General features: G+C 49.0%; 1 protein-coding gene across 1 annotated transcript in view; it reads right to left on the reverse strand.

Moving 5' to 3' along the window:
* The window catches only part of ZSWIM9 (zinc finger SWIM-type containing 9), a 24,592-nt gene that overhangs the window by 1,960 nt on the left and 9,513 nt on the right, over positions 1–13,119 (reverse strand). Inside the window, exons 3-4 of the mRNA XM_024768243.1 lie at positions 11,990–12,302; positions 5–300 (exon numbers count right to left, since the gene is read on the reverse strand). Coding sequence (XP_024624011.1) covers positions 5–300; positions 11,990–12,302 — 609 coding nt within the window. The remainder of the gene's footprint in view (positions 1–4; positions 301–11,989; positions 12,303–13,119) is intronic.

Consider the following 13,119-nt stretch of genomic DNA (forward strand, 5'->3'; position numbering starts at 1 on the left):
GGGCCCGGCCGTGAGGCAGCGCACACGGCCCTTGACGTCGGGCGCGCTCTGCAGCAGCGAGGCCAGCGCGAAGCGCAGCAGGCTCGGAGTGCCGGGCCGCGCCACGCAGCAGGCGGCCTGACGCGCGCGGCCCGCGCCGTCCACGCACAGCACCGCCAGCAGATCCAGCGCGCCCTGCAGCCCCGGCAGCCGGTCCACCAGGAGCATGCGCGGGAAGCGCCGCAGCATCGCCCGGGTGCGCGATGTCAGGAAGAACACGGTCTCTACCACCGCCTGGTCCTCCACGAACACCAGCTTCACCTGCGGGCGGGGGCGGAGAGGCGGGGAAAGAGGTCAGGAGGTGCCCTGGGTCGCCCCGCCCACGATTTCCCCCCGCTGGGGAAACGGGACTCCGTTCATTCATTCTTTCATACGTGCGTGCATTTCTGACCAGCAGGAGGCAGTGCAGGGGAATGATTAAAAACGCGGATTCCGGATTGCCTGGGTTTCCGATGCCGGCACCACCGTCTAAGAGCTGTGTGGTTTTGCCCACTAGACAGCCTCTCTGAGCCTCAGTTCCCCCTACTAGGAACCGGGTATTCATTCCTTCCTGCGGTCAGAGGCGCTCTAGGGCAGTGGTTCTCAAAGTATAGGCTCTGGAGCAGCAGCGTCAGCATCGCCTGCTGGGACCTTGACAGAAATGCATACTCTCAGGCCCACCGCAGCCCTGCTGAGTCAGAAATTCCCGAGGAGGGGCCCAGCAATCTGCTTTGACAAGCCCTCCCGGGGATTCCCACGCGCGCTCAAGTTTGAGAGCCACTGGTCTAGAAGTAAAACGCATAGACTGTGGAGCCAGATTGCTTGGGTTTGAGTCCCGGCCTCACCAACGCTTTTAACTACGTGACTTGAGCTCTCTGTGCCTCAGCTTCCTCCTTAACCTCCTCCTTTCCCAGTTTCCCCTTCTGGGAACTGAAGAGTCATTCTTTCATGCATGGAGGGTTGAGTCCAGCATAGCGTCTGGAGCCAGACGGCCTGGGCTGAGACCCTGGAGCCCCCATTTCCTGGCTGTGTGGCTTTCCGCAACTTCCCTGACCCCTGTCTCATTTGCAAAATGATGACGATGAGAGTGTGATTGGACGGATGAAATGAATTAAAGGATTTGGAACGTTGCCTGGCACAAATATTAATATTTTTGAACAGTACTCACCCAACAAATAGTAAGTGATCTTGAAGTGTTCCTTATTACCATAACTATCATCCCTGCTTAAAGATCACGTGCTCGTGAAGGTCTTCTCTGACCAGCCCGTCTTAGCGGACACCACAGCTCTCTCTGGATGCTTCCGGCCGTGGCACTTACCACCCTGAAGCGTGTTCCATCGTTATCTGCTGCTTTGCTTATTGCCTGTTTGCCCTCCCTAAGATGTAAGCCCCACAAGGAGATTGCTTCATTTGGCTTTTGCATCCCTTGATGCTTTGAATGGCTCCTGGCCTGAGCCACAGCTCAATACATCCCGAACGAGTGAGTGAATGAATGTGTGAATGTGAGAATGTGCGGTGATATCCACTGGCCGTGTCTCTGGAGTGGAAGTTCAGGGAATCCTGGCTTGGAATCCTAGTTCTGAATCCTGGTTTTGTCTCTTCCTAGCTGTGAGACCTCTGGCAAGTCACTTTCCCTGGCATTTTTTTTTTGGCTGCGCCGAGCTGGCTTGTGGGATCGTAGTTCCCCAACCAGGGGTCAAACCCGGGCCCCTGCCAGTTGAAGCGTGGAGTCCTAACCACTGGACCGCTAGGGAGTTCCCTCCTCTGGCATTTTAGCTTCAGTTTCCTTTTATGCAAAATGGGAATATATGTCTATTTAACGCTTGCGGTGAGGCTAAATAGAGATTATCCGTGTCCAAAGCTTGGAATGATGCCTGGCATGTATCAAATCCCAGCTATCGTTACCGTCTCACGTGAGCGCTCAGCAGCATTCAGTACAGTGACCCTGTCCCCCTTCTGGAACGTAGGTCTCTTTTGGCTTCTGTCACCCTGAAAAACTCGTGGCTTTCCTCCTTCTTCCCAGCCATCTCCTCTGCAGTCTCCTTTGCTTGCCCCTCCTCCTCTGCTCCACCTCTAATGCGCTGCAGAGCTCGTCCAGGCTCTCCCCTCTCCTCTCTCGTCTCTAGGCTCAGCCAAGGTGATCTCATCCAGTTACATGGCCTTTAGCATCTCTAAGCTGATAACTCGCAGTTCTGTATCTCCAGGCTCCAGACCCACCTACTTACCTGTCTGCAGCAACATGGACCCTTAGACAGCTTACTTGTCCCTTGAGACTGATGGCCCGAAGGCACCCTTGATTCTCACTCCCCACCAACCTGCCCCTCCTTGGTCGGCTGTCTCTTCCGCAATGGCTCCGCCACCCACTTTACAGCTCAGGCTCCGGCACTCAAGGCTGATTCTTAGCTCTTCCGCATGCAGCCCATCCCCAGATCCTAGCGGCGACCTTCAGAATCTGACCCCTTCTCCCCACCCCCACGGCCACTGGTCAGAGCCATCACCATCTGTCACCTGGATTATTGTAGCCGCTTCTGCCTGGGCTCCCTGTCTCTCCCTGTCCCCCACACCGCTGCTGGGGGGCATTTTCAAGACTGACCAGATCAACCCCTCCCCTCCTTAAAAACCTTTCCCAGAATTTCCCATCACCCTTCAAGTCAAATCCAGAGTTCAGGCCACAGCTGTGCACTGGGCGATCGGGCCCTTGGGCCTCATCTCTGTCCTTCTCGTCTGCCTTGGCCTCAGCCACTCTGGCCTCATTATTTTTGCACAAAAGCCACTTAATGGGGTAGGGAGATTAGCAGCGATGAGCTAGGGTCCCCTATACCAGGCAGATGGCTAAGACTGTTTCAGCCAGGCCCTGCAGAGCTGGCCCACAGCTGCAGAACCAGGATTGGAATACAGTTTAAACACAGATCTCTCCACAAACCATTCTGCCATAATCGGACCTCGTCCTATGAAACCAGTTAAAATGCAATGCACAGTTCTCCACTTTTAAGACCAAAAAAAAAACCAAAAACAAAACCCAAAAAGCCAACAACAACAAACCAACTCTATTAAGAAAAAAAAAAAAAAAGTCCAGTGGAGTCCAAAAGGAGCAAGAAAATTGCTTTCCTCACCCTAAAATTATACATTCAGCATTTTAAATAGAAGAGGCATTCAATAAATTTTATAGAAAAGCCTAGTCAGCTTACCACTGAATTGGTTACAATATCACTATCATTTTTTTCACCCATCATTAATTTTTACACCTACTATTACTTTATGATTTAATTTATCTTAGCAGATATTTCCATCTAGGACAGTTCTGTCCGATACAGTAGCTATTTATATTTAAATTAAGATTTTAAAAGATATAAAAATCAGCTTGCTCAGTCACACTGGTCATATTTCACTGCTCAACAGCCACGTGAGGCTAGTGTCTATGGGGCAGTGCAGATAGAGGACATTTCCATCACCACAGAACGTTCTATTCGACGGTGCTGGTCTAGAAACTAACGTAAAGATAAAAGTCATCGGATGTTAACTAGACTTACTGGGGTGATCATTTCACAGTATATACAAATATCAAATCATTATGTTGTACACCTGAGGCTAACAGAATGTTATAGGTCAATTACAGCTCCAAAAAAAAAAAAAAAAAGGATAAACAACAAGGTCCTACTGTATAGCATAGGAAATTATATTCAACATCCCGTGATAAACCATAATGGAAAAGAATGTATATGTGTGTATAACAGAATCACTGTTCTGTACAGCAGAAATTAACACAACATTGTAAATCAACTATACTTCAATTTGAAAAAAAGAAACTTTTAATAGGCATAATGAGTTAAAAAAAAAAAACCTTACATGTTTCTATAGTATTAGGTAAGTTCTTACCTTTTTCTCCTTGGGAAAAGGAATAAGAGAAAAGTAAAAACAGCAAAACGTATTTGCCTTGAGACTTTTCTGGAGCTGGCCAGCACTTGCCTAATTAAAAGCTGACTTTCATTCTTAAAGAGAAAACCTAGATTTCTGATCTTGAGTTTTCTTTCTAAACAGGGCACATAAGCTTTTCTTGCACAGCCATTTGTTCATTAAACGGCATTTACTGAGCACCTACTGTGTGCTTGACACTGTGTTAGCCTTGAGGAGAGAGAAGGGACTGAATGAGGCAGGTGCAAGTCCTGCCCTGTTGCACTGGCCAAGTCTCCATGAACAATAACACGACTAGTGTTGCTTTCAGCCGAGAGGCCCAATGACTGGATAGTTAAGGGTTCCTGGATCCTGGAGCCAGACCGTAGGGATCCAAATCCAGGTTCTTCCTCTTACTAACTGTGAGGATTTATGCATCAGCTGTGTGACTTAGGGAAAGTGTCTGAACTTCTCTGTGCCTGAGCTGTTCCCATCCACAAAGATGGGGAGTGTAACTGCATTGACCTTATAAAGTTGCTATGAGGATTAAATGGCCTTATCTGCATGAAGCATGGAGATCAGTGCCTGGCACGAGGTCAGTGTGTATTGAGTGATAGCTGTTATTATTATTATCATCTGAGCGTGGAGGACATGCTAAAAAGAAAGGCTAATGGGACAGAGGTTGGTGTGTGGTTGCTTGTGGGATCTTAGTTCCCCAACCAGGCATCAAACCCAGGCCCATGGGGCAGTGAAAGCGCCGAGTCTTAACGACTGGACCGCCAGGGAATTCCCAGTGTGGGGTCCTCTGACTGAGCGAGGGTGATTGCTGAGAGGGGACCATTATTTTCCTTATATTGCAGATAGGGAAACTGAGGCTGAGAGATTCCAGGTTTGCAGTAAAGGATTAACTCAGCAGGTCTGGGTTATCCAAACCCCACACCTTCCAAAGAAAGGTCTGGCTCTTTCCTGACTCCTAGGAGACAGCCTCTAAGCCCTTGGAATGTCCTGCCCGACAGAGTGTCTTTGTTCACTTGGGGGGCTTGGGCCACTCTAAATAGTCTCTTGATAACAACTGGTTTATAGTGGGGGCCTTGGGCTTGACCTCCAGAGGGGCTGGAGACTGAGGTCAGCCACCCAGGCAGTCATATCTACACGACCAAACCCCAATACAAACCCTGGACTCGAGGCTCGGGTGAGCTTCCCTGGTGGGCAATACTCCGTGCGCGTTGTCACACACTGTTGCTGGGAGAAATAAGCACTGTCCATATACCTCCACTGGGAGAGACCACTGGTCTCTCCTGGACCCCACCCCATGCGCCCCTTTGCTAAGTGTACTCTGTATCCTTTAATAAACTGTAACCGTGAGTATAATGGCTTTGCTGAGTTCTGTGAGTCCCCATTGAACCTGAGGGTGGTCTTAGGGTCCCTGACTACACCAGGGAAGTGACTTGCTCCAGATCATCGTGCTAACAAGCAGTAGGGCTGGGATTCAAGTCCAGGTCATAAAGGATGGTGGGGGGGGGGATGCTACCAGTGCGTGGTGTGTTCCCAGAACTAGGAACAGCCGTGTGAAATAGGTAGTGGTTCTACTTGGAGACGGGGCAGACTGGAAAATGACAGCCCTGGAGGTGTGTCCATAGGTTTGCTGTCAGAGCTGCTGCCTGCTGAAGCACTGATGCCGGCCTAAGCCGTAAATGGGGGGGGGGGGGGGGGGGGGGGGGAAAACAAGGTGTGGACGGAGATGTGTGGGTGACACTGGAGGGGTGTGGTGACATGTGATGAAGGTGGGAGGGGGATACATAAATGAATGAATTTCTCTACCAGATGTTTACTGAGCAAATCAGACATGCCAAGTGCTGCTCAAGCACTGAGGAGGGCCAATAAGACACCTCTGAGTGGGAAGAGAGAGGCTGCAAACGAAAGATGAATAAATATGAACAGGAGATTTCACGTGTGTAAAGTCCTGGGGAGAACTAACCCCCCAGTTCCAAGGCATTAACTCTTTCAACCTCCACAACAATCCTGCACACCAGGTCCTGTTATCACTATCCCCATTTTTCAGATGGGGAAACTGAGGCACAGAGAGGTTCAGGTGCTTGCCTGGGGTCACACGGGTAGTAAACACCAGAGCTGGGATTTGAATCCAGGCAGTTTGGGCCCAGGGCCTGTACAGCTGACCACTAGACTCTTCACGAAAGTGATCGCACGGGCCTGACACACAGGCTTCTGGGTTGAGGCGCAGAGTGGATGGCGGGGCACAAGCGGGGATGGAGGGGCACAAGCGGAGATGGAGGGGCACAAGCGGGGATGGAGCAGCCCAGGGAGGAGCAGACTGGAGGATGGGAATGATCGGGAGTACCATCTTAGACACGCAAATTGGTGGCACAGGGATGCATTAACCATAGACCAGATTCCACAAATGTGGACATCAGAAACCATGCCACACAACACTCCCTACCCACACCTCTTCCTACGTTCAGGTACACAGACGCCTTTTTCATGTGAACAGAATAATTCTATTCTCTAGACTGTTCCCCCGCCAAAAATGAGGGAATAAAAATAATAGCTAAATAGCTAAACCATATAGAGCTTCCTACTTTCCGGGCACTGTTCCTTACACACACACACACACACACACACTCACTCACCCACACACAACAACCCTAACAACTATGATGTAGTGTCTATTATTATCCCCATTCTATAGATGAACAAACCAAGGTCTGGAGAAGTTACATAACTTGTTCACAACTTACTGGATGTTCCCCAGCCAGGAAGTGGCACAGCTAGAATGTATATAAAGTTTTTAGTGTATATCTGTACACATAAAATCAAGTTTTTAGCTGCTACTGTATCACCCCCAAAGTGGCTGGCCTGATGTAAAAATAGGCTATTGGACACAGAGAAGATTCCCTTGGGGAGCCAGGAAGAGGCAGAAAGGCTGAGACTGAGTCACAAGAGTCCAGGGTAACTACAGAGCAGGTGAAACACAAGCCCCAGATTCAGACAGGGCTCTGGGAGACCCTCAGCGAAACAGCTCTATAAGCCTGTGGTTGTCTTTCTCCCTGTGCCAAGTAATGGTGGGTTTCTCCTGTCCTGGGCACTTGGCAGGACTGCATCTCTCTGCCCCGCTGCAGTTCTCCACGGTCACGTGACTTGCTTTGGCCAATGAGCAAGAAATAAAGTTCAGTGAGGTAAGCCACTGAGATTCCAGGGCTGGTTGTTACTAAGGCAAAACCCAGGCCATCTTGACTGTCACATCTTAGGACACTCATCGCTTATCCCGAATTTTTCTTTTCTAGAGAGAAACAGATCAGTGTGGCACATTGGGACTATTGTCTATTTTTTATCTTCTCTTTTAAAATGAATTATTCAAATGTGCCAAAATTCACAAGGTCCCAAAGTCAAATAATAGAAAGCTATCCAGCACTGGGTCCTCTTCCTACTTCTATTTTCTAACCGCTCAGCGGCCATGGCTCACGGGCCCAGCCGTTCCGCGGCATGTGGGATCTTCCCGGACCGGGGCACGAACCCGTGTCCCCTGCATCGGCAGGCGGACTCTCAACCACTGCGCCACCAGGGAAGCCCCATTCGTTATTCTTATGTCCATCCACATCTCTTGCTGTTCTTCTAGATTTTCTTTATGTGAATACAAGCAAGCCACCTTTATATTCTTATTTTCTCCGTTTTATACATACAATATACCATGTACATTGTTTTGCTCCTTGCTTTTTTTTTTTTTTTTTTTTTTGTAACTGAGAGATCTGTTCAGATCCGTTCCTAGAATTGTTCTCACTCTTGCTTAAAGCTACATAGGATTCCAGTCATGTAACCATTACCCATGGGTGGGGTTTGGTTGTTTCCAATCTTACTTTCACGAACCCCGGTGATTAACCTTGCGTGGAAATCATTCAGCATCTGCGCAACTACATCTGCAGGATAAATTCCCAGCAGTGGGAGAGGGAGTGGTCAAAGGGTGAACGGCTTGGTCATTCTGACAGATATTGACAAAGAGTCCTCTGCTGAGATTGTACCAGCTGACCAGTTAGTATTCTTAAAAGTAGCACACTCAGAGCAACTTTCGCCTTTCTCAGAAGCCAAAGCGTACACATGAGAGAGGGCTGCAACGTTTCTGTGCAGGATCCGTCTTCACCCAGAAAGCCAGTTGGCTTGCTGGTTACCCTGGAGCCTGCCAGAAAGGAGATGGGATTAGATTCTTCAGCCCATCATCACGGCCTCAGGGCAGATTATAAACGGTCTTAACACCTCCTTGGCTGAAGCAGCCACTCAGTCTTGCCCACAAACGGTGGTTGTGGCTTTGGGGTACACTCTTCTTGTCTGACCCCCTCCCAAGAGCAAGTGAACGACCTCAACGCGGGAGGTCCCTGGCATTCAGCTTCTCAAATATAATCGCTCTTTCAGGAAACTGCTGGAAGCAGAGAGAATAACACCCAGAGCTCTTTTGCTATATCTTATAAGTGAAAAAAGCCAGGTGAAACTTCCGTGTAAAGGTGACAGACTGAACACATCCTGCTAGTTTCACTCCTTCCTGACCTTCAAGTACCTCTATAGAAAAGGAATTTTTTTTAAAAGTTATAGAGCCATTAGGAAAGGAGACAACAGGACCCAAACTTCAGAAGTTGGAAAGCAGATGGACAAGCTGACCACCGCTCCCCCCAACAAAAAAGAAAACAAAAGCAACCTCCCCAAAAAACCCCATCAGTTGGGACCAATAGCAGAGTCCTCAAAAGGAACTGGCAAACCCTGGCAGTGTGGGGAGGTTAAAACAAAAGATATGAGGGCTGTTTTAGAAGCAGTTAGATCTGTTAAGCTTTTTCTCACCCCCAGGTGGCTGGAGATTTATTCTGTGGAGGCGGTAAAACAGAGAGGGTTGCTGGCCCTGGGGACATCGGGCCCATCTGCTGGCGGAAGAGGGGGGAGTGGTAGTTCTGTGCATCTTACTGATGGAGGGCCAGCTCCCCAGCTCTCTTCCCCAACATGGATCCCAGAAGCTGGCAGCCTGGCCTTAACCTCCCAGCCAGCCAAGTGGTTGGAGTTTTCTCAGGGGGATTTGACCGGCCCCAGAGGAAGAACAAAAGATGCTACCATCTGGCACGCCCCAGTATACAAAGCAAGATGCAAAAATGTGGGTATAACGTGCAACCTTGCTGGGGGAGGGGACAAGGGGAAATAAGGTTAAAAATAAAGACATGCAAATGTATCTGTGTATAGAGCTGTGCTGTTCCATCCAGAAGCCACTAGCCACATGGGACTGTCGAAATTGCCATTAATTAAGTTAAATTAATAATTCAGGGGACTTCCCTGGCGGTCCAGTGGTTAAGATGCCATGCTTCCACTGCAGGGGGCGCGGGTTCAATCCCTGGTCGGGGAACTAAGATCCCACATGCCATCCATTGTGACAAAAAAAATAAATAAATAAAAATAATAAAAAATCAAGAATTCAGTTCCTTAGTCATACTGGCCATATTTCAAGCACTCAATAGCCACACCAGCTACCCTACTGGATAGCGCAGACACACATCATTTCTAGCATCACAGAAAGTTTCACTGGACAGCACTGGGCCATAGAACAGAAAGATATATAAAAGATGGATAAGCCACTGATACTCCAGCGGCCTCTGAGGAGGGGCCCTGAGGGGCAGGAGGTGACAAGGGTACTTTTCACTACATACCCTTTTGTACCTTTTGAATTTAGGACCATGTGAATGTCTTACATATTCAAAAAGCCAATTTAAATGTTTTAAAAAAGGAATAACCCTTTCACTGGTCTGTCTCTTGGTTTTCTAGAACTTCTTCATTTCTTTTAAAAATATTAAGGTGGGGGCTTCCCTGGTGGCGCAATGGTTGAGAGTCCGTCTGCCGATGCAGGGGACACGGGTTCGTGCCCCGGTCCGAGAAGATCCCACATGCCACGGAGTGGCTGGGCCTGTGAGCCTTGGCCACTGAGCCTGCGCGTCCAGAGCCTGTGCTCCGCAACGGGAGAGGCCACAACAGTGAGAGGCCCGCGTACCGCAAAAAAACAAAACAAAACAAAAAAACCCACAGAAATAGACCCACGGACATAGAAAACAAACTTATGGTTACCAAAGGGGAAAGGCAGGGGGAGGAATAAATTAGGAGGTTGGGATTAACATATATACACTACTATATATAAAATAGATAACCAACAAGGACCTACTGTATAGTATGGGGAACTATACTCAACATTTTGTAATAACCTATAAGGGAAAAGAATCTGAAAAAGAAGAGATATGTTTATATGTATAACTGAATCACTTTGCTGTACACCTGAAACTAACACAATATTGTAAATCAACTATAATGCGATTAAAAAAAATTAAGGTGGGGCAAATCACAGATCCAGGAGCCAAACTTGGTTTAGGGTAGATTTCATGACAGCGTCCAAACTGGGCGTTAAAAGGATGATCCCTTGACATTGAAAGCTTTCCATTATGAATATGCTGCTTCTTGCAGGGGCGACCCTACATAGGGTGTTTCCAGGGTAGAGCTAGAACTGACCGGGAGGGGCCCGAACCTCATTTCCAAACTGGGGAATAGCAGAGTGGTGAAGAGCATGGCCTTGGATCCAGACTGTGTGGGTCTGAAGTCCAGCTCTGTGGTTAAGTAGCTGTGTGACCTCGGGCCAGTTACTGGCCCTCTCTGTGCATCAGTTTCCTTATTTGTAAAGTGAAGATGAGAATGGTAGATTCCTTTCTCATCGTGTGCTAGTGGTATTTAAATGGATTACAATTTATAAAGCACTTAGGGTAGTGCCCAGCACGTAGTAAGTGCCTGATAAACGTTTCCTAAATTATTATCAATACTATGTATGGATAGAGGGCTGGGTTTCTGTTGGTGGCTTGAAAGAGGGCTGGTTACTGGGCATGAGATGGAGATGGGGGGAGTGCTCTGGACTTGATTCTGGAGAGTGGGATCACGCCTCATCTCAACCCTGAGTTGGGACCTCTTCCATGCATGAGAGAAAAGCACAGCCCGAAGGAGAAACCAATTTTCTTTCTTTCCTTCCCTTCCTTCCTCCCTCCCTCCCCTCCTTCCTTCCTTCCTTCCTTCCTTCCTTCTATCCTTCCCTCCAAACCCACCCTAGCCCTAAAGTTGGATCAAAGCAGAAGAAAGATTCCTCGTGGAGGAGCAGTATTCTCACCGTTCCTCCAGCACACGGATCTCGTTCCAGCCTCTGAGCCTTTGCACTGGCTCTTCCTTCTGCCTGGAACTCACTTCCTTCTGAAGACAGAATGGGGGATCCCCTCCCTCCAGTCTGTCTCCTTTGCTTCACCATCATGTCCTCACAGAGGCCTTCCCTGACCACTCACATTAAAATAGCACCCTTACAATTGTCCATGCCCTCGCCCTATTATTCTTTACCATTCTCCTCTCCAATCCATCGTATTATGTCATGTAGCACCCTCCCTACTAAGACATGATCTGGGTGGTGGGCACAGGGGTGTTTTTAACTTTGTAAACACTCACCAAACTCTATACTTCTCATTTGTGCATATTCTATGTGTGTCGTTTCAGTTAAAAACAAATTTTTTTTTTTTTTAAATAGCACTTTCCATCACTCTGGATCCTCTTCCTCCTAGCCCAACCCTAATGACCTGATACCATATTTGGATGCGTCTATGATTGGTTTCTCCCCGGACATGCAAGGTTGTAGTAGCCAATCGCTGCAAGTGGCTATTTACATTTCAATTCGTGAAAATGAAATACCATTTAAAAATTCTGTTCCTCAGTCCTACTGGCCGCAGGGCAAGCTCCCAATAACCACGTGTGGCTTCGGGGCTACCATACTGGACAGCGCGGAATCACAAGGTATTCGCATCACCGCAGAAAGTTCTAGTGGAGGGCGCTGCCTTAGGGGATGAGTTCTCTGAGGGTAGGGACGGGGCCACATCTTGCAGGCGGCCGCCCCCGACCACCACCCCATGCCTCGATAAATCTTGAATGAATACGTGAAGGAATGAATGAAAGGCGTGAATGGATGAGTGGGCGGATGGATGAATGAATGAACGGCCCGCGAGTCTTGGGCGTGCCTCTCCGCAGAGGCCTCGGGGTCGGTGCGGAAGAGCCCCTCGAGCACGTGCAGGGCGTCCAGGACTCCGTGGTCGCGGCCCTTGCAGTAGGAGAGCAGGCGGCGCACGTCGGCCGGGGCCACGAACTGCTTGGAGATCTTGTTGGTGGTGCGCACGGGAAGGCAGGCGTTGGCCAGCAGGTGGCCCGGGCGGAAGTAGTAGGCGAACTCGAGCGGGCAGGCCGGGTGTGAGTGGGTCAGCTGGCACTCTGTCACCACGAGGCGGTCCCGCAGCGGGCTCAGCTTGACGATGATGAAAGCCGGGCAGCCGGGCTGGGGGGACCTGCGGGAGGAACGACCACGGCCGCCAGTCACATCACCCTGCTGCCTGCCCTCTTCTGCCTTCTCTCTCCTCTCTCCTTCATTCTTATTATGATTTTTGAACATTAAGAATTGTTTCAAGGAGGGGAAGGGATTCATTAGGAGTTTGGGATTAAAATATACACAGTACCATATATAAAATAGATAACCAACAAGGAACTATACTCTATATCGTATAATAACCTATCATGGAAAAGAATCTAAAAAAAAGAATACATATATAACTGAATCACTTTGCTGCACACCTGAAACTAACACAACATTGTAAATCAATTATATTTCAATAAAAATTAAAAATAAATTGTTTCAAGCATAGAGAAGAGTAGAGGGCCTTAAGAATATGCCAGCTCTGTGACCTTGGGCAGGTCCCTTCAGGTCTCTGGGCCTCAGTTTCCTCTTTTTTTTTGAGGTATGCGGGCCTCTCACTGTTGTGGCCTCTCCGTCTCCGGGGCACAGGCTCTGGACGTGCAGGCTCAGCTGCCATGGTTTAGGGGCCATGGCTCACGGGCCCAGCCGCTCCACAGCATGTGGGATCTTCCCGGACTTGGGCATGAACCCGTGTCCCCTGCATCGGCAGGCGGACTCTCAACCACTGTGCCACCAGGGAAGCCCTCAGTTTCCTCTTAAAAGGGAATAATAATTATCATACCTTTCTCATAGGGTTGTTGTGAGGATTAAAAGAATTGATACCTGGGGGCTTCCCTGGTGGCGCAGTGGTTGAGAGTCCGCCTGCCGATGCAGGGGACACGGGTTCGTGCCCCGGTCCGGGAAGATCCCAC

Source organism: Neophocaena asiaeorientalis, unplaced genomic scaffold (genome assembly GCF_003031525.2).
Source record: "Neophocaena asiaeorientalis asiaeorientalis breed wild unplaced genomic scaffold, Neophocaena_asiaeorientalis_V1.1 scaffold629, whole genome shotgun sequence".
In the NCBI taxonomy this organism is placed as follows: Eukaryota; Metazoa; Chordata; class Mammalia; order Artiodactyla; family Phocoenidae; genus Neophocaena; species Neophocaena asiaeorientalis.